General features: G+C 40.8%; 1 protein-coding gene across 7 annotated transcripts; it reads left to right on the forward strand.

Moving 5' to 3' along the window:
- The first annotated feature begins 1,144 nt into the window (after positions 1–1,144).
- Positions 1,145–26,516, forward strand: cdca2 (cell division cycle associated 2). Of its 7 annotated transcripts, XM_041937287.1 has the most exons (21): positions 1,145–1,481; positions 1,807–1,849; positions 2,111–2,303; positions 2,664–2,800; positions 4,557–4,722; positions 5,061–5,215; positions 5,664–5,792; positions 6,887–7,016; positions 13,010–13,332; positions 13,573–13,624; positions 14,058–14,188; positions 15,423–15,500; positions 18,818–18,947; positions 19,689–20,011; positions 20,254–20,305; positions 20,673–20,741; positions 21,585–21,721; positions 21,918–21,983; positions 22,224–22,295; positions 24,597–24,762; positions 24,914–26,516. In XM_041937287.1, exons 3-21 carry the CDS (start codon positions 2,111–2,113, stop codon positions 25,855–25,857), a joined length of 3,453 nt encoding a protein of 1,150 aa, XP_041793221.1. In that variant the 5' UTR covers positions 1,145–1,481; positions 1,807–1,849; the 3' UTR covers positions 25,858–26,516. The 7 variants fall into 7 exon arrangements, with proteins under 7 accessions (XP_041793221.1, XP_041793219.1, XP_041793214.1 ...); XM_041937285.1 differs by lacking the exon at positions 1,807–1,849; XM_041937280.1 differs by lacking the exons at positions 1,145–1,481; positions 1,807–1,849 and adding an exon at positions 1,894–1,989.
- The last annotated feature ends 473 nt before the right edge of the window (positions 26,517–26,989 follow it).

Here is a 26,989-nt window from a genome sequence, read left to right on the forward strand (position 1 = left end):
AACTCTGTGCAGCCTATCATTGTGTTGGCCATTCTATTCTCTCAAAATAAGACTTCCAGTTTTTCAAATTGTAAACATCTCATTTTGGACAGAAACTCGTACACACACAGGATTATTTCACCAGTGAATGTCTATGTTGTTTCTTTTCCTCAGCCTGTGCCGCACAACAACAACAACAACAACTGTTGTCAAGCTTCCATCGACTTGCACAGCCTTGCCTGGTGTCAACAGAAGAAGCCACATGCTTCATGTGGTCGACAGCCCAGGCTGTGGAAAGAGGCTCACAGTTGCATCTGATCTCAGTGTACTCAGCTGCGCCACAGACTCTCAAACCTCACAAAAGGAGGAACTCTGTGTGTGTTTGCAACTGGTGTGTGTGGGCAGGGTTTACTGAGCTTTTCAAGACTAGACCACAGTTCACCCACCTGTTAGGGCTTATTGATTTTCAGTCACAAAGATTTAGAGAAAACTATTGTAGTTTTATTGTACCACATAAATATGGTAATTTATGGTTAAATACATTGTTAATTGCTTTTCTTTAAGTGCCATTCATTTCGGTTTATGATAGTGGTCGTTTGTCTTATCACCAACTGAACATCTAATCTTAAACGTGTTGAAAGGAATACGTACAATACAGTATGTCACACAATATAATCTAATAAGAAAATGCTGATAGCTACCTGTCTGCCTTACAGATCGAGGGAGTTTTAACACTGACAAGCAGTCCAGCTCCAGCCAACAGCAGAAGGGACCTACAGTTGAGGGAGGAAGTCCCAGTCCAGCTGGTTAACAAGACAAAAGTTGTTGTTCTTAATTTTACCTCCAAATTATTGCTTTCGCTTGCTTGTTATGCATCTGGAATCAGTGCTTGCTGAGTATCAATATAAATTAGCAGTCAACGGATTTTGTAAATACCATTTACAAACCTGTTTTTCTAATCTTATACTTGTGTTGATTGTAAGAACATGAGTCGGGTACAATATATGCAAAAACATTCACTTTAGAAAGTCTATGTGCTTACTGACCGAGTGACCGTCGAAGGTCACGTGGTATCTTGTTTGGTATTTCTATTGGTCAATTCATATTAAACGAGTTCCGGTTCCTTTCACGCGCTGCAAAATACGGAAATTAGGTCCTCCGAACGATACTGCCTCACAATTATTATTGACACATGTGTCATTTTTATTCATGGATTTGTAAACAAAACTACACAATACACATCGTGTTTTTGAAGCTGTATAAGTGTGTGTTGTTTACGAGTGTTGGTGACTTGTTCGCGGAGGGATCCATACGCAGCTGCAGCCGGACCTTATTGGCTGGTTCTGGCGTGGAGTGTAATTTGAATCGCGCTCTTGTTCTTTTTGTTTGTATTTTATACGAGATCGAGATATTAGTGAACTTTTTATGACACAGTAGTCTCTATGTGTTTTTATATATATTTTAACAGCAGACACCCCTTTTATTGACCTTACATTTACAAGGTAGGTGTTTTACTTGCTGTCACTCCATTTTCTTCATCACTGCTGTCGCTAGTCACTGTTAACGTTTACGTCGGTTAATGTCTTGTGTGAATGGAGGGTCATGGCAGGCTAGCGTTAAACAAACATTTGGCGTTCGTTTTATTTTTCCGAGACAGTGGGCGACAATAACGTTACATCCCAGGCAGAAGTCATTTGTTGTTGTTGAAGTTAACGCTAACTGTTAGCGAACTGTTCAATTCACTAGTCAATAAACGCATTTATTGTGAAGCACGTGCAGGAAGTTTTGAATTAATGCTAAAGCTAGCTTATTTGCTTGTTTTCATAGTTCCCCGGGAGTATGAGGCTAACTATATCGGCATCCTATTAAAGTCAGTGGAACATTGTACTTTTTGCAGCTTTATGCATTTTGGAATGATATTTTGCTCACACTAAGTTTTTGATTTCATGTTATTGTTTACTGTCATGACGCTAATGGAACAAGATGAGTTACTGTGTTAAAGACGTACAGGTGACTGACTGTCCCCGTGTTGTCACCCATCTTCAAGTTTCCCCCAATAACTACTGTTGACACATGTTCTTGTGGTACAGCTTCTCTTGAATTATAAAATGTATTAAAATTTTCTATGCAGATGGCTACCGTGGAGAGGAGCACTGGTAGCACTGAGGGAGATCAGCAGGAGAGAGCATTGTCCCCCTCAGAAGAGGACTCCCCCCTTGTTTTAAATGACACCTCAGCCCCCCTGAATTTCTCTGAGCTCACACCTTGTCAGTTTGGCATTTCTGTCCAGAGTTTTACCCCAACATCACTGTCAAACAACAAAGGTGAGAGGACTGCTTCTTCTTTGTTGCTTAACTGCAGTGCATTTACAGTCTTCCATAGACAGAAGTGTTTACCTCATATTTATAGGACTGTGTTCAGCCACCACTGGAAGAGACCATGAGAAATGTGTGTCGTGTATATACTGCAGTGTTTGCTATTATCTGTAATATTAAGATTTAAACCACCCAGAAAGAAATGCGAGCATATTAAACCACACTACAGTCACAAATTGACCAAAGCAATAACAGATGCACTCTTCAGCACCGCTCATGCATAAAATCGGAGACAAAAATCACTTTGTCTTCCTGATATGTCACCAGTTGGGTGTTACTGCAGTGACATTCTTCTCCTTCTGCCTCTAGATAAGTCTCGTCTTGCACAAATAAAGGCAAGGCGGAGGTCCAACATCGGGGTCCGGGGCTCACCAGAGACAAACTCCCTCATCCGTTTCATGGCACAACAACGAATGAAAACTCCAAAAACACTCCGAACTCCAGAGGTGAGATGCTTCTTGGATATAAATGAGCAAATCTTGCACCTCTTTTACATCATATTTGAGTGTGAGGCAGTGTTCAGATTACAGTCTGGATTTTGTGGGTGCTCTGTGATCAATATTGAAATTGACTGATATTGCATATACTATATGTGACTGCAAGCTTTGTGCTTCTTTATCAGACACATATAAGGACTGTCACTGCGACAACAACATACGAATAGTTGTTTATATCAGTAGCAATATGTTCTATGCAGCATATTAATACAAGGAGATGACTTAAATCTGCACACATAACTTTTCATAGTCTCAGTCATGTAGACAGTTTACTGAGGTTTTGGTACACACATTTAAAAGTAATGTAATGAAAGAACAATTGAAGTGTAGCAATAATTTGTACACCCACAACCAAACAATATGAAGTAGAGGCTGACCAACACATTGGCTGATATATGATTAAATATGCTGTAAAATCAGAAAGGAAAAAACAGGTTCATCTGAGAAAATGTAGCTGCGTGCTTGTTTTGTCACTTTCCAAGTTCTGACCTGTTAAAATATTCTGTCTTGGTGGACAAATCTATTAAGTTACATTTAATATGTATCTCATTCCATCATTATAGTAATAGAAATATTAATATTAATACAATTAAATAATCAGTATTACTCAATGAAAAGAATGTGTATTTCTTTCAAGAAAGCTGGGCCCTCCCTGGCTTCTCTGTAATTAAAATACTAGAGTGAGGGAATTAGCAGAATGGACCAAATATATCAGCTGTGCAAAATAAGCCTTGACAAGATCAATGTGGAGAGAAATGTCAAACAAGTGCAAGTGTAGTAATGCTTAAACCCTTGCAACTTAAAACAACTGCCACAATAAATACATTAACATTACAGTACATTACTGCTTTTTCCAACATTATTAAGTATCATCTCATAGAGATCCCTTGAAGTGATACCTTACCCAATATTAACCATCACAGACTTACACGTAGCTCTAAGAGGTTGCTATTAAGTCAGTCACAGTGTACTGTAATAGTAAGTCTCAGTGGAGGCATGAAAAGCATAACATACATGGCCACTTTTCAGATCACTTTTACACCATAATCTAAACTCTGTGCTGTCCTTCCTTATTTGAAACATTTTTTCATTGGACTAACAATAAATAACCTCAGAGATAGCTTATCATTGATTTCTGATGCTATTAAGCATTTGTCAACATCAGCATTGTTGAAAGACAGGAGGTGGGCACTAAAAAGCTTGAGCCAATGGAATGAGTAGTCACAAACGCAAATGGCTTGTACTAAGGCTTCAAATGAAAGGGTATGCAGCCATAGGCTGGCAAAATTATACATGCTTAAAACACAGTGAGCATATAATGAACAAAGGAAATGTGCTTTTTATTGCACAAGTGGTTTATGGAGTTTCTATGGACTTGAGGTACTTTTTCCACCAGGAAAACAACCACTTCTCAAGCCTGCAGGTGGTGATTCTGATACTAAAGGGATACTTTCTGGGTCAAACTTTGCTTGAAATAAATTATTCCTTCACTCTTGTGTGAAGCATGAGACTTACTGTCACTTGCCTCTTAGATGATGCGCAGCTCAGCAAACCATAATATTCCTGGGCTGTGTGTGTGTGTAAGGACCATGTGATAAATGTGCTGCCTCTTAGTAATACCACTTCAGTAATTTCAGAAGTCTATGACCTGCCAAGATCCATCACTGAGCAGATATATTTGTTTTTTTTCTGTCTCAACTTTCAGCTTGTCAGAAATAGCCCCTTCCTTCCCCAGGTCGCCTCCTCACTAAGGCAGAAGATGGCCTCCTTCCAGACCCTGATGGATGTGGAAGAGAGTGAGGTCTGTGATCCAATGCCAAGGCAGGACAGCAGCACTGGAGGACGCATCAAGACAAGAGATTATCTGTCTGGTAAGGCCGCCTCATTGCCACAGGATTAATAGTTTTATTTCTCAACAAGGATTTATGCCAGTATGATGTCTGGAGGCACTGTTCAAAAGCAATGGATTAACGCACATAGCACTGTATAAGCCTGACTGTGACAACATCTTACAGCAGTCATTTCTCTTCAGCTTGGTCAGTTCCTTAAATTGGACAGTTTTCTCAGCTTTGTTGCTGAAGTCAGACTTTTTCAAGCAGTGTTTTTTATGTTTATGTGATTTTTATTCAACTCTTTTGTCCCCAAGTCCCATTAGTTTTTGTATGTTAATTTTTATATAACATGCCTTTTCAATGGGTCCCCCCCTCAGATGGGAACAGCCCTGATGGAGAGAAGGAGAACCACCCACCGCTGATGACACCCACACCCAGCAAGAGGAGGCGCCTGGGCCCCCGAGAAACCTGCGAGTTGCAGATTAGAGAGACCAACACTCCGATCCTCCACTTCACTTTAAAGGAACAGGAGGTACACTCACTCTGACCGTGGACTTACTTGACTGCCGTAAATAATTTACCCAAAAGGTTTTACCTCTCTGCACTTAGCTTCCATTGAATCTGTTGATTATTTTTAACTTCTCTATGAATGGTAGATCTCAGTGCGACACAGGGCTTTTTCACTGCAAGCATCCAAAAAGAGACAAACAAGCACTCTCAAGCAAAGCAAGTTTAAGTGCTTGATATTGAAGTTTATTTATTTATCGTTGCATCTTTTTTGTCCCATTTGTTTGTTTCTCAACTTGAAGCTTCTGCTTGTATCATGTAAAGTACAATATCAAGATATGTGTCTTCTGTATTATTCTAAAACAGCAGTTTGGTAAGTTTTTATTTATTGTACCCACTGTAGTAGTGTTCTGAATGTTGTGGTGCTGTGCAGCAGAATGAAAACAGTGGGAATTCCTTAATTATATCCACAGGGGGACGAAGAACCAGTGACACAAGGGCCGCTGCCATCCAGTGAGACTGTGGCCCAAGCTGTGCTTATATCTCCACCCCTTCATGCTGACTTTGAACGCCCAGCCTGTTCCCTTACTAAGACCCAACAGGTTAGGTCTAAATCCAGACTGCAACACACACACACACACACACACACACATATTTAGGCATGAATCAAAGAGAAACTGATTACTGAAACTTTTAGTGATGCTACTATGACACAGGCCTCCCTCCTGCGGTGGTGCTATTTGAGTAACAGGATGACGTTATTATTGACATGGGGGGGTCACAAACACAGTTAAGACCAGTAAAAAGCTGTTTTAAAATTGACAGCAGAACCAGTTTCAGTAAGAATTCATGCAGGCAGTTAAAAACCACCAAGGTGAAATTAAGTTAGTTATTTTTTTAGGTTTATTAATCAAGCACACATTTTTCTGAATGAAACATGCAATGGCCTTTGCCCACAGACTCAGTATAGCACACTTTTGTCGCAACATGGTGCAGAGCAGTAATCATATTTATTTCAACTGCAGCCACTCAGCAGGTAATAACAAGGCAGACTTAAGGTGCTGGTGCTCTGCTTTCGAGAAGGTTTCCTCTCAACAAAGTGCTGTCTTACCGAAAAGAGCTCAATATGTCTGATCATGCAGGTATCTAGAAAGAAAGCCCATTTTTAGAAATTGATACTGTTTTAATAGTTTTAATTACTCTCTGTGGTTTGGAGTGGGGTTTTTTTTTTCCACTACTACATTCTCGTTGTTACTTGCAACTAAGATATATCGGCCTCAGTTTTCTAATCTGCTGTCCTACGGCTGTATCGGAGCTGTATTTGCTAATGCTAACTCAGCATTTTTCCACCTCTTCTGCCTCACATTCCATTTTCTGCTGGTGAACTACTTCTTTTGTTACGCAGCGACTGTATGAAATGCAGTTTTTGTCACGTTTTCGACACATTTTTGTTAGTGGATCAGTTTTAAATGTTGCAAGGAAAGAAATGCAAAGAAAACCTACAGTAAGATGGTTAGATGAATTAAGAACATTTCACATTCTGGGTCCTTCCATATTCTATGTGCAAAAATGTATGCTAATATCAGAAAATTTCAGTAATTGCAATTGCATCACTTTTACTCAGTAACCTGCTCTGTGAAGCTCCTTGAACTACAGTCCAACAGAATTGGAGCTCTCATGTATTCTCTCTCAACAGGGCAGCGTCTTTGAACACCAAAGCCCCAGCCAGCCACTATCTGATGGTCTTAAAGCTGCTCCACCAGCCTGGCCTGCATCCTCCTTCCACATCCCCTCTCTCCCTTCAGTGCTGGAGATGAAGCCCACAGGTAGACATACAGTACTCTCCATAGCAAAGCAAGAGGCAAAATGGCTAGTGGCCAGCCACCAGCTACCAGCCACTTGCATATATTACCCGTGCGTGCGTGCGTGCGTGCGTGCGTGCGTGCGTGCGTGTGTGTCAACACAAGTTGTTGTTTTTCACATTACACTCAGACATTCCCCCCAAAAAAGTGGGGTCTAAAAGGCTGCTCTTGATTATGTTGTGGAAACACTGTGAACGTACCATCAAGTCACGTCATATTGTAGCACATGGAGGTTGAATGACATTTGAAGTTAAGAGGACTTATTATCTAAGTTGCATTATCCTTCCAATTAAAATTTTAGTCACTGCTGACTGGTAACTGTGATTTTATTAGGTTTATAGATTCATGTTGCTTTCTTCCCTACTTGTTTTAAATGGTTAAATTTCGTTCAGTTGCTAAAGTTGACTTGCTTGTTTGTTTTGCCTGCAGAGGTTTAAGGCTTATGATTCAACTCTGGCAAGGAGCAGTGGTTTCAGATGTATGGTTTGATAAACTGATGTCAGTGGTAATTAATAGTCCTGGCAAACTCAAACTATAACTTTGAATCATACATTTAGGTCTGAAAAGTTCAGTCTAGGTCTGTCAGTAGACAAAATTGCAGGTTATTTGCGCTATTGGTGTCCAGGAAGCAATGGTTAATATATTTCAGAAGAAAAGCGATTCAGGTTATGAATTAATAATCATAATAATCAATTTTATTTACTAAGCACTTGCCAAGTATAAAACACAAAGGGCTTTCAGACTTCCACAGAGAGGAAAGTATTAGTGTATGGTGAAATACATCGCTCATATCAGCAAGCTAGTCACTGAAGATGTCTTTGAAAAGTTTGCTTTCCATGCACCCTGCATGGTCAGTACTTACTAACACCCTCTTTGACGAGTATCACAGCTTGTAAAAGTTTCTGTAGGCCAGCTAGGATTTTTTCAGTTCTTTTTTATGGGATTTTCTCCTATGTTTCTCTTCAAAAGGCTTTTAGTTGTGTGTGAGATGCTTGGGCCATCGTGCATGTACAGCTCTTTTGAGGTCTAATCACAGATTTTGATGATGTTAAGTCAGGGGACTGTGAGGGCCACCGATGACCTTCAGCTTGGTCCTCATTGTGGATTATTTGAGGTGTGTTGTATCATTTCAGAATCTGTTGGTGTTTAATTGAATCTATTCTTCCCTCTATTACTGAAATATTCCCCGTGTCACTGACTGCAACACAAGCCCAAAGTATGATCGATCCAGCCCCGTCCAGTTGAAGAGGTTTCATGAAATCCTGCACCCTCTTTTCTCCAACGTTTGCTCATTGTTGCCACGAAGGCCTGTTTGAACTTCCTGAGTCCACAGGACTTGTTTCTTGAATGCAGGCTTGTGAGGATGCTCCTTTGCAAACGTCTGACACTGAATTTTGTGGTGAGAACACAGGAAAGTTTTCTTCTGGTGACTCATCCATGGAGGTCATATTTGTGCAGCAACACGGTAGAAAAGCGCTCCGCCATGTCAGAGTCTGCTAGATCTTCCTGAAGGTCTTTTGCAGTCAGACTTGTGCTTTAATTTGCCTTTCTAGCAATCTTACTATCAGTTCTCTCAGAAAGTTTTCTTGGTCTTCCAGACCTCAACTTGACCTCCACCGTTCCTGTTAACTGCTATTTCTTAATTACATTATGAACTGAGGAAGCAACTACCACAAAACGCTTTACTATCGTCTTATATCCCTCTCCTGCTTTGTGGGCGTCAGTTATTTTAATTTTCAGAGTGTTAGGCAGCTGCTTAGAGGAGCCCAGAGCTGCTTAACATTTTGAAGAGAATGTTTCATCTTTATGGCTTCTGACTAACTTTATGCCTCTCAGAGATCAGTCCAATTTCTACTCACTTAACTATTCACAGTAACAGAAATTGTATATATATATATATATATATATATATATATTTATAAACAAATTTTTTGATTGGTTAGCCATCCAGTCTTGGGCACTTCCCTTCTTGCACTGAGTAAGCACCTCATTGGAAGTCATCTAGAGTGTAATGATTGGTTCCTTCAGCTTCTTGCTTGTGTCAGGCTTATCTTTGTTATTTCCGGCGGGTTAAAAAAAAATTCCCCGGAGAAGAGGAGTCAGGGTTTTGTTCAGATGTATATAGCGAGGTGTCAAATGTTCATTAATTTGTGTGGGATCTGTTGTCAGGCTGTAGTGGCTCAGAGTTTGAGGAATCCGATGGGTGTTTGATGTGTGTGGTAATATACTGAGCAGTTAAATTGCTTTTATCCCTGTGTTTGTAATCGGCACATTTGGATTTAAATAATAGATCCTCTGCTTGAGTTTAGGAGTGAATGTTGAATTCTGCTGGGAGAGAAAGACGCTCCTTATATATGTCTGAGCATGGGGAGGCAGCATAGATATTGTCTATTTGACTAATTTGCTTTGTCAGTATAGGTAATTGTTTTAAAAGTTTTCCCTTACACACACTATATGAAATTATTTCCCCTGTTACAGTAAATATGCCTTAAGTGTTTACTACAGCAGTGATGCCGAGATCCCAGGTGCTCCATTAACTGCAATAAAAAAAAAAAATCAATTTGACTGGATACAAAGTTAACAAAGTCCTTTTTTGACACTAAACAAGTATTCAGGCAGCAGGAGCACTGTCATATTCTTGAACACAACTCCAATAGTACTGGGGAGTGGTCTGAAAACACAATAGCATTGGAAGAGCAGTGTGTAGAGATGGCATAAGTAGATTGTCAGTCAATACGAGTAAAGGTGTGGTGGACTTAAGAGGAGGAAGGATATTGTCTCCAAGGTGGGTTAAAGAAATGCCAAAGATCTGAAACATTAAGTTCATCCATAAAACATTGAGTATTCTTGGCAGAGCTTGAGGGTACACTGTTTCTGGTAGAGGAACGATCCAGTTTAAGACTGAGCCATCAATTACATTATGAGAGTATTCTACAGATGGATAAGCAGCTGAACGAGGGTAGCATATTGTACCTTAAAGGATATTCAGTTGTTATAGCGAATAACTTTATTTTGCTAAGAGTTATCAACTCAGTAGAGTTAGCAGCTTTACACTCACTTCTGGCTATCAGAAAGAGTCAGTATTTTTATTAGCTAACAAAATTTAGCTTGCATTAAATTCACCTCAGGACACCACCCTTTGACAGGGAAGAAATCTTGCTCAGTTCTTGTTCTTGACTCATGTACAGCGACCGTAATACTTGATACACACAAGCTCATATAACTGGGTTCTTTATTATTGAAAGCTTTATCACTACTATCACTACAACTACACACACTAACTTCTAACTACACACACACACAATAAGTACTACACATACAAATAAATGGCAACAGTTAATGAACATTTAATGAATAAATGATTGACTGAAGTCATAAATGTAGCAACATACCGGATTTGTGTATGAAGACCATCAGACCAGATCAAGTATGGTTTCAGATGCATTGATGAGTCGAAACACAAAAGAAATCTTGAAGACATAACATTAAATAAGCCTTGAGGTACCGTTAAGAAACTGAGAGGGATGAGGAGCCAAAAGAAATTATCTGAAGTAATTAGATATCGTAACTACATAAATGGATAGGAAATCCTAATTTTTGATCAAATCTAAATATCCCAATTAATCTATAGCATTAGACCAACATCACATGAGATGTATGTTTTCAACTGTTGCGTAATGGCCAGAGGAAGAAGTGGCTCTGGGGGAGGTGAGGAGAAGCAGCGCCACTTGTCATTACAGGTTGACATTTTTTTTTCTCAAATCCTGTGGGTCATGGGATTCTGGTGGTCAGTTTTAGTGTTCATCATGTGACTGAGATGGGGCAGCAAACACAGTCAACTGGAGTGAGTGGAATGGAAATCATAATAGTTGGCTTGGTCAATTTTGACAAGTAGATTTGCAGTTGTAGAATGAATCAATGCTATGATTTGATGTTAGACATTTTGTCAGTCATTATTGTGCCACGACATAATTACTGATTTAATGCACCATTAGGCGAGCACACTAAGTGACACAAATCAAACACACCCAGTATGTTACGTGACCAACAGGTGCACACTGGGTTCATGCTGATGCCAGCTGTGATCAGTTTCCTGGTTAAACATGTACATGGTAACAATTTTAACACAGAATCTCAGCTAGAATAATTGGGTGAGGACGCTATGAATCTGTCTGCACAGTGTAATTATATCAAGTAACATTTTATATGTTTGAGGTTTCGAAAACCAGACATCATTTTCAAATAGAAATTTAAATGAAATAGCTCCCACATCCGAAATGACACATTTTTACCATCACACGTTATATTCTGTCATGGAGCCCAACCCTTTCATATTTGAACAAAACGGCCACAGTGCAGCTATTCTAAGTGAGTTTTTTTTAATACTTGCCTTCATGAAATCCATTGCCATTCACTTGGCAGAGTAATCTGCAGAGTAGCTCGGAACAGCAGTCCAGATTTGACACCAGGGCAGGCATGCAGCGAATGTTTCACTCCCCCAAACGAGCCTGATGCTTCACGATGTAGGAGGTCTTTGGATTTAGGGGTGCAGAGTGCAATGAGCTCTCTCTGGGCAACTCAGTCAGTCAGGTGAGGGTCATGATCATGAAATTATGCCAGTAAAGCAAAAATTTGTCACAACTCCTTATAGCAGTTAGGAGAGTGCGGCAATGATATTCCATGCTGTCCAAAGGCTTTGTATTTTAAACATAATTGCATATTGTTTCAAGAGCAGCAGCAGTAAAGATTAGAACAAAATCACTGTATACACACACAATAATTTGCCTGATATCTGACAGACTTGTGAACTCATTACACTCTGTTTCCATCCAGTCTGACAGGGCGTCCACTCTAACCGATTGTTGTAGGGGAGGGAGATTTCCCGATTTTCTCTAACTAATCACTTGAGATCAACGTATCACCCTGAATCTAACATCATTTTAAGAAGATACTGATGTGGAATCATGCAGACATACTGATTTGCTGGAGTTTTAAGAGTGGAGCAAAGTAAAAGCAAACTATGATGTCGGGCAAAAAACAGCCTCCATAGCAGCGTCTGTCTTCTCTGTAGTGGTCGCCATCGTTATTACTCCTCCTTGGGTCTGGTGCGCAGATTGACAGTGCTTGACAACAGCATGACAGAGGCTTTAGTCTTACCCAAGGTGCTGATCGGCTAATCATGAGTCATTGTGCGCTCATTGGATCATCTGTTTTTTCAGATGACAAACTGTTGTTTCATGTCATGATGCCAGACGAGTCTGTCAACTCAGTGACTGGGACTGATTTGAAGGTCTGTTTCCCAATTATACTCAAATATATCTCACTGGAAGCAAATCTAAAATGTCAGTAAAATAAATATTATTGTTAATATTAAAATACTGTGGAACTCAGAAAGAATGAACACAGCAGTTAATATCAGTCCTACCTCCTGTCCACGAGAGACGACAGAAGCTGGCACAAATGATGGCAAAACATGGTAGAGATCTCGGCATAGGCTCTTTTTTTTCTGTGCTTTTGTGTAAGACGCTGTGGGGAAAAAACGCTCAGGTGCTGAGTGAGGTAGGGAAAACCCTGAGATTAATTACTGTTTTCTGGTTCTTTCACTATTTTCTTGTCTAATTAGCCTGAAAATATCTGAAAACCTTAAATCTATGTCAAATAAATTTGCAGGCACACTGAACTACAAGCCCAGTTCCTAAAAAGTATACTGTGTAGAATGTAAATAAAAACAATGTAATCATTTGCAAACAAACTGTTCTCGAGCCCATGCAGTAATTACACACTTGTGTCTCAAAGTAGTAACCCTCACCGTTTTACCACATATAAATAAAGCTCTAAGAACCATGTATGCAATCTTAGTGATTATAGTCAAGTAGCCTTATTTTCTGTCTCTTCATACATTGTGTAATGAAGGCAACAAAAGGTAAAATGGCTCATTTATTTTACTGTCTTCGCAGGGGACGATGACTCCGCTGGGAACTCCACGGTTAAGGGCAAGAAAAAGAGCGTGCGCTTTGGAGTTCCGCTCTCTCCGGAGTTCTTTGATAAGAATCAGCCCCCCAGCACCCCGTTGCAGAAAGGGGGCACGCCGGCCCGGGCACCTACACCAGGCGGGAGCTTACAGCTGCGCTCAGTGCTGAAGACGCCGCAGAGGAGTGAATCCCAGACACCACAAGTGCAGCCAAACCTCAGCAGCCCCACCGCGTTTGGTTCCTCACCAACACTTTCAGTGCCTCGCAACCGCAGAATGCAGTCTGTGGGAGAGGACAATGAAGAGAAGGTAGACAAGATGCAAGGATTATTTTAATATTGGTTTCTTAATGCCTGGTGTTTGTACAAGACTGCACATGTCATAAAATTGAGTTTTGCCAGATGTCTGTTTTTTTCACTTAGTATTATACTTAAATTATAACTGGATACAATTCTGAAGTGATGTTTGAGTTGTTGTTTGATAAATGCATATTATTTACAAGAACCTGGATATGACCCTCTGTGTGGTCTTCTTCTATTCTGTTCCTAGATTGTTTTCTCTTCAGTGGAGGAGATTGACTCTGCACTGACGAGTGATACAGGTTGGTTATTACAGTTTTTTGACCCTGATAGGCATAACTTATTGTCATGGCCTCCTCATGGCATGAGGAGGTAGTCTTGATTTTTCCCAGTGACAAAGAGCTTTTCTGATTATGCCAACGTCACATGAACGCAGCATTCACTGCAGGCCATTCGGGTCTCATAGTGGGAGCGAGGCATTGCCGTGCTGACAAAAACACATATGTTATCGGGGCTGTTCGTCATGATATCGGACTTATCGGAATGACGTCATAATTTCCTGTTATCGGCCCGATAACTATGGTGCACCCCTGTGTTTAACAGCTGTTTGCAAGTATCAGAGAGAGTACAGGACTTGTGGATGGAACATTCAACTGTACCAAAGCCCATTGAAATGCACCTGCACTCAATCAGATGTCATTTCAGCTGTAGCCCTAACCCTAACCCTTTCCTCAGGGACTCAACCCAGCACAGCCTCCAGCATGGACTCCATGTATGAGCTGACATCCTTGCCAGAGCAGGAGAAGCAATGTGAAGTGGGTGTTGAAGCTCCAGCTCCAGCCCAATCTAGCAACCGAACGAGAAAGGTCTGACACCATTAAAGCTTTATTCATTTTATCTTTGTTTGTTTTTTTTCATCTACATCCCTAGATATCGATTGTGGGTGCACACGCTATGTTATAGCAACATTTGACTGTTGATTAGCCAGAGGAATTATTACTATCCACTATAGCACGTTTCCTCCCGTCCTCACTTTTTCCAAAGTGCCAGAATTTTTCAAAGCAGACACTGTGGAGACCAGACTTTACCAAACATCATCTTTTAGACCTAAGTAGCCTATTGTTGTTACATATTTTTGTTGTTTTACAAATTAATGTTTTTTTTTATAAGCCATTATCAGTGTGAACAGTCTTCAAAACATGTCAAGTCCATAATGATGACCACTGAGGAAGCAGTTAGTTAGGCATACCAGGAAGTTTGAGACTCAATGCAACAATTGGCCAACAAAAATAAGGCCTCTTGGGTCTAATAGATAATTATATTGATTCTCTGACGACTCTGGAGTTGCCTCCTGCAAACCAGGCAGTGCGTTGCATGGGCTGCAGCGACTTACCAGCCAAGTGGTTTGATGGTGGGTCCGTGGAGTAGAAAGGATGGAGTAGGAGAATAATCCAATTCTGTAGATCAGGTGAACTATGAATTACAGACTTTTTAGCTTGTTGCCAGGGTCTGTCAGGCTAATTGATGATCACTCTCTGGACTCAGGGCCTCTTGTACTGGAGAGGATTCATTAGATGTGCACATTTTCTCTTGCCATTAATATTCTGCAAGACGGATGTGGTCCATGGAGCCACCAGTTGATTGCTGAGCTATGGCTGGGGTCTGGATTGACTTGCCGTGAGGTCCGGCTGTAGACTGAGTTGCAGACTTTAAGAAGCCCTTCTCTAAGTTTTTCACTGCATGAAAAAATGTTTGGCGTGAGAGCATGTGAAAAGTGTGACTTGTGTTAGTATCACAGTCAGTGCGTGAGAGTTGGCAGCCCTGATTTTTTTCCTCCTCACGTTTTATGAATTCATTGATATTCTGATGGATGGGGCCTGCAGGCCACCAAGTTGATGATCACTGCTTTATAGATTCCCATACTGTGAACCTTCCCATTTTATACACCCACATCTTGAAATCGTTTCTATAGCGGCTAGAACCAGAACATGAGTCTACTAGTGAGGCTCCAGCTGTCAAAAGAGAACAGTCTGCTATAGAGCGTGTGATAGAGAAACAATCTATATAACATATCCCCATGCCAACTCTATGTTCCCTCAGCAGCCAGAGGAGTGCGAACCTGTGAAAACGTTGACACGCTCTGCTGCCAAGACAGCCTCTGGGAAGATGAAGATGAAGGTGAGTTGGCTGAGTCTGCTTGTTTGATTTCTCTTAACACCACTTCATTGAGGGATCTGCAGACATGACTTTGTGGGAGGCTGTCATGGAGCCGATAGCTGACAATCTAACTACAACTTACTTAGGCTGGGTACATACTGTGTGTATGTATGTTTATGGGCCCAGATATACCACCACAGATTTATCATCCTAAACACAGGATTATAAATCACGGTGATTATGAAATCTGAAATGAATTCATAACATTGTGCTAAGTTGTGCTTGAGTTGAGAACCTGGACTGCTGTCATAGATCATGGCAAAAAGTAGTTTGACAAGGCGCAAAGTGTTTGTTATGAGCCATATATTCATGTTAAAGGATAAGGCTCATAAAATTCTATATGTATATGATTTACTTGTCAACAAATCCCATGAAACGATTAAAACCAACAATATAATAGTCTCAATACTTTCCAACCTCCCTACCCTGTCTGCACCTGAGAGTTACAAATATAAACCTTTATATTTCGTAAAAGCTCTAAATAATTTCCTAAAACACACAAGTATTGTGGTTTCAACAAGCATCACCTCTAACAGCAGTGAAGAGTGAATCTTTTGGGGGCTAGCTTCAGCAGCGGACATGCAAGTTCAGCATGCAAGTATTTCCAGCAGCAGGACGCTGTATGAGATTAAGACAAAATAAACTACAGTGCCCATGTTCTTCATAATAAAGGAATATGCCACCCAGTCCAACAGCGAGTACCACTATTACTTTCTGGATAAAACAATATTATGTATTTTAAGTGGTTCATATAAAGGAAATATTCCAGTTGCATTTTCCAAATTAGGTCTTATTCCAAATGGAGCATTTTCCAATTAAGAGTTGGGATATGCCGATGTGATTCAGGTTTCAGGAGCATTGTCTTGGACATGTATACAGAGCATTCAATAATATGTATCTCAGTTGGGGTTTTTAATGTAGTTTTGAACACACAGCCTTTTGCCTGTTTACGGTCAGCTCTGTGCGCTGCCTAACCAGCAGTTTGCAGGGCAGAGGTAGAGATGCATAAACAAAGGGAAAAGCCAACATGCAGTTGTATGAAAAAGTTTGGGCACCCCTCTGAGGCTGCAAAATAATTTACTTTATCTTCACAGGAAATGATAAAAGTGGCATGCCATTCATTTCCTAATCAAAGCTGAGTACTGGGGTGTTTTTGAGACAAAAACTTTAAGTGTGGCGATATTCAATTGTATGTAATTAAATCAAAGGTTAGAAATAGGCTGTGCAAAAATTTGGGCACCCTTGTCATTTCACTGATTTGAATACCTGTAACTACTTATTGGAATACAAAATTGGTCTGATGAGCTCATTCAGCATTGAACTCCACACACAGGTGTATCCAATCATAAGAAAAGGTATTTAAGGTGGCCAATTTCAACATGTTCTTCTCTTTGACTCTCCTCTGAAGAGTGGCAACATGGGGGCTTCAAAACAACTCTCGAATGACCTGAAAACAAAGATTACACAGTATTATGATTTAGGGGAAGGCTACAAAAAGCTATCTCAGAGATTTCAGCTGTCAGTTTCCACTGTGAGGAACATAGTGAGGAAATGGAAGGCTACAGGCACAGTTCTTGTTAAGGCCAGAAGTGGCGGGCCACGAAAAATATCAGAGAGGCAAAGGCGAAGAATGGTGAGAATGGTCAAAAACAACCCACAGACCACCTCCAAAGAACTTCAAGGACAAGGAAAAGCTGTACGGGAGAGTGATGCGGAAGAAGCCTTTTCTGAGCACACGCCACAAACAGAGTCGCTTGAGGTATGCAGAAGCACATTTGGACAAGCCAGCTTCATTTTGGAATAAGGTGCTGTGGAGTGATGAAACAAAGATTGAGTTATTTGGGCATAACAAGTGCCGTTATGGATGGCAGCAGAAGAACACAGCATTCCAAGAAAAAAAACTTGTTACCCACAGTAAAATTTGGTGGAGGTTCCATCATGCTGGGGGGCTGTGTTGCGAGTGCTGGTACTGGGAATCTTGTTAAAGTTGAGGGTCGCATGGATTCCACTCAATACTCGCAAATTCTTGAGAATAATGTTAAAGAATCCGTCACAAAGTTGAAGTTATGCTGGGCTGGATATTTCAACAAGACAACGACCCAAAACACTGCTCAAAATCTTCTCAGGCATTCATGCAGAGGAACAAATACAATGTTCTGGAATGGCCATCCCAGTCCCCAGACTTGAATATCATTGAAAATCTGTGGGATGATTTGAAGCGGGCTGTCCATGCTCGGAAACCATCGAACCTGACTGAACTCGAGATGTTTTGTAAAGAATGGTCCAAAATACCTTCATCTAGAATCCAGACACGTATTACAGGCTATAGGAAGCATCTGGTGGCTGTTATTTTTTCAAAAGGGGGCTCAACTAAATATTGATGAGATTTTTCTGTCGGGGTGCCCAAATTTATGCACATGTCTATTTTGTTTTGATTCATATTGCACTTTTACTGTTAATCCAATAAAACTCATTTCACCACTGAAATATTATTGTGTCCATTAGTTGCGATCGATCAAAATGAAGTTGCTGATAGAAACACCCAAAGATTTATAAATGAAAATGACGGAAATTGTCAGGGGTGCCCAAACTTTTTCATACAACTGTATCTGGTTGGGAGGAGAACCTACTTTTAGACATTATGATAGACTTTTATATCAACGACAAAAGATGGAGGCTGTGTTTGTTAATTGTAATATGCATGGTTGCATGTAAATGGAAATATTAGTGAAATATGATTTTTTTTTTTTTTTTAGCCATGTAAACAGTTTAGTAGGAATTTTGTCTTTTTCATAATGAAGGCAAAAACTGAAATATTTTGTGCATGTAAAAAGTCACTGTGGCTCATTTATGGGTTTGAACACATTTTAGAAAACAATGACGCTCTCAGGCACGGCAGAGTAAGATATGTTCACTTGCCACTTCATTAGGTACCTTAGGTACACCTGTACAGTGTAATGCAATTCAATTCAACGCTACAATTCTGCATTTAAAAAAGCATACATTGTTCAGTAAGACTGGACAAGTGTGAATGTAAATGCAATTTATCTGATATTGGCATACATTTTTGAATCTAAAAGAATACTGAGTGTGAATAACATTAATTAATCTAATCAACTCACTTAAAACAACTTTTTTATACATTTCAGATTCTATGTAGCGAAACATATGCTCATATATGATAAATTGCAATATTTGCTATTACTCCGTAATCTCTGTGATGCTCCTTGAACTACAGTCCAACAGAATTGGAGCTCTCATGTATTCTCTCTCAACAGGACGGCGTCTTTGAACTCCAAAGCCCCAGCCAGCCACCACCTGATGGTCTTGCAGCTGCTCCACCAGCCTGGCCTGCATCCTCCTTCCACATCCCCTCTCTCCCTTCTCTGTTGGAGATCAAGCCCACAGGTAAACACACAGTGCTCTCCGTGGCCATGCAAGAGTAACTGGCCTTTTATCTTGCTTAACCCTGCCTTTGAGGTTTGGTATATAGAGCCAAGCTTAGTGCAGTATATCCAGGCTGCATACTAGTAGAGTGTTAAAGCTGTATTTTCAGGGAGGAAATGTTGATTAACATCATTTGATTTTTTTCTATGTTAGAGAATACTGTGTGTGTGTGTGTGTGTGTGTGTGTTTAAGCTACAAGGGGAGAGTTAGTGGTTCTCGTGGAATTCCAGTGTTCATATCAAATAGCAGAATAACGTTGGAAGTTATGTACAGTCGTGCAATATGAGGTTCAGCACCAATCACTCCGATTAGCAAATTCAGTTGTCCCAATATTGTTACGACCGACATGATTTTAACCCATTCAACAAATTCTCTAGTTGTGTGAACATTCAGCAATGTGTCAAATTTATACAAACAATATCTTCTTCAAGATATGCAAGTAAGTAGTCCTTAAATGTTGCAGATACAGATACATTGGTAATCATCCTGTTTTTGTTTGTTTTGTTTTTTTTTTTGTATTTTTATTATTTGTGAGAACATATAAATAAAGCTCTAAGAACCATGTATGCAATCTAAGCGATTAAAGTAGCCTTATCATTCTTTCTTCATACATTGTGCAATGAGGGCAACAAAAGGTAAAATGGCTCATTTATTATTCATTCATTCATTCATTCAATCATTTATTTATTTATTTATTTGCAGGGGACGATGACTCCACTGGGAACTCCACGGTTAAGGGCAAGAAAAAGAGCGTGCGCTTTGGAGTTCCGCTCTCTCCGGAGTTCTTTGATAAGAATCAGCCCCCCAGCACCCCGTTGCAGAAAGGGGGCACGCCGGCCCGGGCACCTACACCAGGCGGGAGCTTACAGCTGCGCTCAGTGCTGAAGACGCCGCAGAGGAGTGAATCCCAGACACCACAAGTGCAGCCAAACCTCAGCAGCCCCACCGCGTTTGGTTCCTCACCAACACTTTCAGTGCCTCGCAACCGCAGAATGCAGTCTGTGGGAGAGGACAATGAAGAGAAGGTAGACAAGATGCAAGGATTATTTTAATGTTGGTTTCTTAATGCCTGGTGTTTGTACAAGACTGCACATGTCATAAAATTGAGTTTTCCAGAGGTCTGTTTTTTTCCATTCAGTATTATACTTGTGAATAATAACTGGATACAATTCTGAAGTGATGTTTGAGTTGTTGTTTGATAAATGCATATTATTTACAAGAACCTGGATATGACCCTCTGTGTGGTCTTCTTCTATTCTGTTCCTAGATTGTTTTCTCTTCAGTGGAGGAGATTGACTCTGCACTGACGAGTGATACAGGTTGGTTATTACAGTTTATTGACCCTGAGAGTCCAGTTTATAGTTGGAAGTAGAATGCAGTCAAGCTATGTTTGTGTGATGTAAGATGTTTTATATGTAGTACAGAAGACCAACAGATTCAAGACAAAGCAGCTCTGAAAAAGTATGTTATTAAGAGATAGAGAAGATCGTAGCAGAGTTGTCGGGCCTGGATGTAATGAAGGCGTGGATGAGTTTCCAGATTTGTTGTAGCTCTAAATTTTTGACATATTATGAAGTTGTAGAAAGCACAGTTGAATGACTGACTTCATCTGCTGGTCAATGATAAACTTGTTATCAAAGGTAACACGCAGATATTGACAGCTCTTTCCATTTGTTGCGTTTTCAGAATGGGACATCAAGCCATTGAATTTAAACACTGCTTTCCATGAGGAGTCTCAGTCCCCGGTCCTGACAGGTGAACTGCCATTGTACTTCTCACTCCATGTCTTTATCTCTCCTGTTCTTCATCCTCCTGTCATGTTGGAGTGTGTCAAGCTAAAAGAAATGACTTTTCAGTTTGCCAGTCTGCAAGTGTAAAAACTTTAAATATCACCGTGGTCAAAATGATAAACATGTTAAACCAGACAGTATAGGACCTTATTCATTTGGATAAGGAGCACAATGGGAGTATAGTTGTGGGTAATGTTTTTAATGACATTGTGTCTAATGCAGTTTTATGGCTGGTTGAAAAATGTTTTGGCTGGTGGACAGAAAAATTGACAACTGTCTTGGTCTTGATGTCTGATGTTATTCTATAAGGTGGTTTGTCAGTGAACTGTATGAACTGCACTGCAGACTGGAGTCTCTCAACAGTGACAAACAGAGCGTGTTTAAGCTTCACCTCTATGGAACGTCTGCATCCTCACTGCACTGCATTATGATACGATAACTATGATAAACTGGACGTGGGTCACATCTCTAGCCTGCATCCAGGCACTGCCTCTCCCTCTTCATCTCTTTGCAGTTCTCGTCCATTAGTTCTGTGATGTTGACTGTGTAGTAGCTGTCTGCTGTAGTGAAAAACGTTCTCAAATTAGTGTAATTGTATGAAGGTAACTTTAAAAATAAGCAAGATAGGCATCACGTGTTAGTCTTACAAATCTTCTACCGTACATGTCATTGTTTAGTTTCAACCCATCAAAAGATGCATCATAAAAACATGGACCTAAACCTGTACGGGGTTCCAGGTTGTGTCTCGGGCCCTAGGGTTTGGGTGGACCCATGAAAATCTCAACCTTATCCTTTATCCTTTCCTCAGAGTCTGAGACTCAACCCAGCACAGCCTCCCAGATGGACGCCCTGGGTGAGCTGACATCCTTGCCAGAGCAGGAGAAGCATTGTGAAGTGGGTGTTGAAGCTCCAGCTCCAGCCCAATCTAGCAACCGAAGGAAAAAGGTCTGACACCATTTAAGCTTTATTCATTTTTTCTTTTCCACATTCTTAGATATTCATTGTGGGTGCACAAACTATAGTTTAGCAATACTTGACTTTCTGTTGATATCATCAAAGGAATTATTACTATCCTCTGTAGGAGTCCCGAACTGTGAAATTTCCATTTCATACTTTTACAATTTCTAACCCTCTTCCATAGCAGCCTGGACCAGAGCATGAATCTACCAGTGAGGCTCCAGCTCGTTCCAGCAGTCGAAAGAGAAAGGTCTGCTATTAACACAAACTGCTTTCAGCTTGATCCCACTTGTAGAAATTTTCATTTACCAGACGAGATTGTCTCCCTTATAATTTAGGGGTCATAACATGCTCCCATCTAATCTACTGTTTAATTCCACTGAATCTGAGCTTAATCACGTCCGAGAATATCCACTTAATGTGTGTGAAGTAGTGTGGCAGAGAGACGATCTATATAACACATCCCCATGCCAACTCTGTGTTCCCCCAGCAGCCAGAGGAGAGCGAACCTGTGAAGAGGTCGACACGCTCTGCTGCCAAGGCGGCCTCCGGGAAGATGACGGTAAGTTGGCTGAGTCTGCTCGTTTGATTTCTCTTTACACCACTTCACAGAGGGGTCTGCAGACATGACTTTCTGGGAGGCTGTCATGGAGCCGATAGCTTCACAATCTAACTACAACTTACTTTGGCTGAGTTGGAGACAAGAACTGCGTGTATGTATATTTATGTCCCCCAGATATATGATCCTTAACACTGGATTATAAATCATTATGAAATCCGACATTAATTCATTATATTATGAATAGTAGGGATGTTCCTCACAAATAATTTACCTGACATTTAAATGGAGGATTAAACAAAAAGTATGAAAACTGTCAAATTTGAGCGCAATTTCTATCTTTATTAACTTATAATCTATAAGGTTAAACATTGTCTAAAAAAATGTTTTTATATTTTATAGGAACCATTGGAAACTGTTAATCACATTATTCAATAACCAAATCATTTAAAATTACTCTGAAATGTGTTGCACTTTGCACTGTGCATTATGAACATGCAACATGCTCTGGTCACATTGATCACTATCAGCAGATGATTATTATGACTGATATTTTTTTTTCTGATCTGTAGAGACAATATCAAGAAAATCATTACATTTTACCTGTCCCACTTTCTGTGGAATAAAGTCCTGGTTAGATTTATTATCCAATACGTCTAACCCAAAGGAAGCTGAAACTGATGGTACCTGACATTATGTGTTTAAGAACCAGCCATACTCCTACCTAAAAATATGTAAATGTAGACACTCTGTTACAACACCAATTTATGTTTTAAAACAATTTCGGAATAAACTGTTTGTGCTTCTTTTCATTGTTTTGAATGATAAAGCCTTGTAATTTTAAGGTGGCGTAGTTGGTGATATTGCACATGTAGATTTTTTTTTTTATATATATTGTCAACAAATCCCATGAAAAGACCAAAACAACAATGTTAGTCCCAATACTTTCCTATTGCCCTCCCCTGTCTGTGGCTCTCAGCCCCAAGCCATTCATACCTGCTTCAAAAACAAATTACTAATATAAACTTGTATTTTTAGAAAACATTAAATGATCTCCCAAAACACACACAAGTATTTTTGTTTCAACAAACATTACCTCTAACAGCAGCAGATTTGGTGTGCGAGTATTTACAGCAGCAGGACGGTGTATGTGGGAGCAAACTACGGTGCCCGTGTTCTTCATAATGAAGGAACATGTCACCCACTTCAACAGTGTGGCTCGTTGATGTGTTTGAATACTTTTAAGACAACAGTGGAGCTCTAAGGAACAGAGGAATAAGATGCATCAGGCTGTGGGATACCTTCTATACTTGTTAGTTGTTTACATTTATCTTTGGTTTAGTGATTTCATGGCATTTGTTGCCAAGAAGAAAACTATAGAGTATCACCAGCCTCAACATTTAAATCCATTTGACTGTGATGAGTTAATAAATGGGATAATCCAGATGAGTACAGTTAATGAGTCACAAGAGTGCTAACTATCTGGACAGAAGTTTGTCCTGCGCAGCAGCACAGGGTAGTTTGTAGCTGACAATGCATCCCCCTATTCATCAGACAAGTTGTTTGAAGGCAGTGTGGATAGCTGAAGCTCTCCTTCCTGTTGTTCCCGTTACAGCAGTCCATTTACTGAGCTTGTTTGCTTGATGTCAGACAGATTGTCATCTCATTATACTCTGCTTTCATCTTCAGTCTGACATTGTGTCCACTCTGACTGATTTCTGTGGGTTCTCCCTAACCAATCACGAGAGGCAAACAAATCCACCTGAACTTAAAATCCTTTTAAGTTGACATGTGGCCATGCCAACATTTATTTTTTTTTTTGCTTTGGTTTTAAGAGTGAAGCAAAAACAATCTATGATGTCGGGCAAAGAACAGCCTTGATAGCAGCGTCTGTCTCATCTGTTTTGATCGCCATTGTTGTTATTTCTTCAACTTTGCTCTGGCGCACAACTTGACAACAGCTTGACATCAGTGTTACAACCGGCCATGGTGCTGATTTGGCTAATTGTGTTCCCCAGCAGTGCTCATTGGAGCAACTAGTTTTTCAGACAAGAAACTGCTGTTTCATGTCATGCAGCCAGACAGAACGGTCAGCTCTGTGAAGTGGACCAGACAGTGAGCAGTGCTTATTGTATCTGTCTCATCTCTTTTGTAGTTGTTTTTTTTAATCAATTAATCAGTGTAGTATTGATCAGATGAACAAGAAATAATCACTCTGCATCATAAGTGGATACTTAACAAATTTCACTCAACACTGCCATGTCTGCATAAACCTTTGTAACGCTGCAGATTGTCTTTCCACAGATGACCTCCACAGCAACACGTCGGTGGAACAGGGATGTGGATCGCTCCCTGTACGGCTCTCGGGCTTACGCCTCCAAGAACCCCACCCTGAGTCCCATCACAGAGAGGTTGTCCTTCATCGGCCCATCTCCAGCAGCACAGCAGACTCCCACTATGAGCTACACAGGTAACATATGCAGCTTTATCAGCTAAGTCAGCTAAGTACATTCTTCTATACATTAACTTACAACCCCTCAAAATCTCTGGTTGTCAAGTCACTAAATTTATTTTTGATTCCTGAAATATTTCCCTAATTTTGTTCTCATTTCTCCCGACAGTCCCAAATCATGAGACCCACTTGGACCCTGAAATGACAAACAACAGTCAACCGATCGGTGACCCGACTGTGACTAATGCCTCGGAAAGTCCTTCAGAAGAGTTCATCACATCCTCTGACTGCAGGAGAGAAAGCACCAGGAGCAGCAGGAGGGCAGGGCCGAGGGTCAGCGGGAGAGGCCTGAAGAAAAGGAAGGTCAGTGTTGCTGATGGTATCCTGCTCCATGAGGACACTCTGGACAAGACTGGAGGAATGATGGAGGAGCACTGTGAAGATCAAACCACTACTAACTTTGAGGCATCAAGGGAAACCCCACTGACCCACAGCATACCTGAACAGGCACCAGTTGACACTGAACTTAGTGGACAGACGTGTACTGATGCTGAACACTGCATAGACTCGGATGGAAAATTAGAATGCCATGGCAGTCTGGATGCTCCCACCTCAGACTGCCCACCTTCAGGTGAGGACACTTTAGAGCCAGCACAGAGAAAAACCAAGCGGGGCAGGAGGAGCTCTTTAAACAGCTCAGTCCTACAGGGGCAGGAGAACCAGGCAGAGGAGCACCAAACAAGCCATGAAGGGGAGGAGAGGGAGCAGGGAGACCAAGCAGCTAACCAGCAGCAAAGCAACATCAGGTCAAGCTCTGATAGCCAGGAGGAGGGGGGAGCAGCCAATTTGGACCTTGCCCCCTGGCAGACTGACTTTAATTTTGAGGATGTGTTCAAATCAGTCGCCACTAGAGGGAAGCGCTCAGTGCGCCGCAGCCTGAGGAACCAGAGCAACGCAGAGCACAGCAGCAACAGTGCAGGTCTCGCTTGGCTGTCTCAGACCCCCCCCGACACCAGTAAAGAGGCCCGCAGAAGGACAAGGGGCCAGCGGCTCAGTGCTGCTCCACCTGCACAACCTTCACTCCCCGAGGAGACACAGGACCACGCTTCATGAGACTTTTGAATGGCTACATGGGAGACTGTCTGTATTAGTTATATCCCTTTAATCTCAGTTCAGTCAAATAAATGTTCATTAAACCTTCCTAAATACCTTAATTTACTTAAAATGAAATGGAATGATTTACCAAAGAACGGGCTGATCTGTCTTACATTACCTAAAACACTGACGCCTTTGTTCTCTGTGAATTATTAGAGCTGACTGGTAATTTGTAGCCGGTTTCCCTCCACTAACCAAGCCAGTCAATACACTGAGAGTCCAATCATCTCTGCTGACCATCTCCTAATCAATATCCAACCACTCAGCTGGTAATCACAGTGCATCTTCAGTCTCACTCTCCAAAGTCACTGGGTCGAGCACTTCCAAGTCAATACCTGCTCTTTGTGGACAGATGTTTTGTTTTTATTTTTCAGTGATCCAAAGTGTCGGCATACAGGGAAATGTCCAGAAGAGGTCCCTGTCTCATTTATTTCATCCAGTATACTGTCAATAATTAAGAGTAATAGCCAGTCTGATTGAAAGTGTCTTATACATTGCATCAAATTTAAAATAAATTGGTGTGCTCTGAGTTTCCTGAAATCTTAAAATGTGCCTTGCTCTACTGCGGTTCTGAATAAACGCTTTGGTTCCATGTAATGATGCCTCATTAGATCAAATTGTGCTCATTTGACTAGATGATTTTGACTTGTTGGAAAGGAATTCATCCAGATAATAAAACAGCCACTATCTCCACAAATGTGATGTTGCAGCTGCAGCTGTGTGGTCAGTTGAGTTCAAGTACAGCAGCTTTCGTCTCGCATAAACCACAACCTTTTGCCATAACTGAACGCATCGCAACCGAAATTACCATTCTGATCCACATTTTGAACGCAGCCAAATGGCTGGAAGCAGATTGACCTCTGACCTCAGATTCCACCAGTGACAGATTCAAATCGGCTCCTCTTTACAGGCCCCATCCATCTGTCAGAGACGAACGGAGAGAGCAGTAACAAATTGAGTTTCAAATTCAGTTCACATAGGAAAATTGGCTCCCAGAATGATACATGACTGTAATCTATCCATCACTGGGTAATTGACTCCCTCCTTTTGCATCAAGTCAGAGTCACTTGGCTGAAGGACACCAGAGGTT

Source organism: Chelmon rostratus, chromosome 5 (genome assembly GCF_017976325.1).
Source record: "Chelmon rostratus isolate fCheRos1 chromosome 5, fCheRos1.pri, whole genome shotgun sequence".
NCBI classification, from domain to species: Eukaryota; Metazoa; Chordata; class Actinopteri; order Chaetodontiformes; family Chaetodontidae; genus Chelmon; species Chelmon rostratus.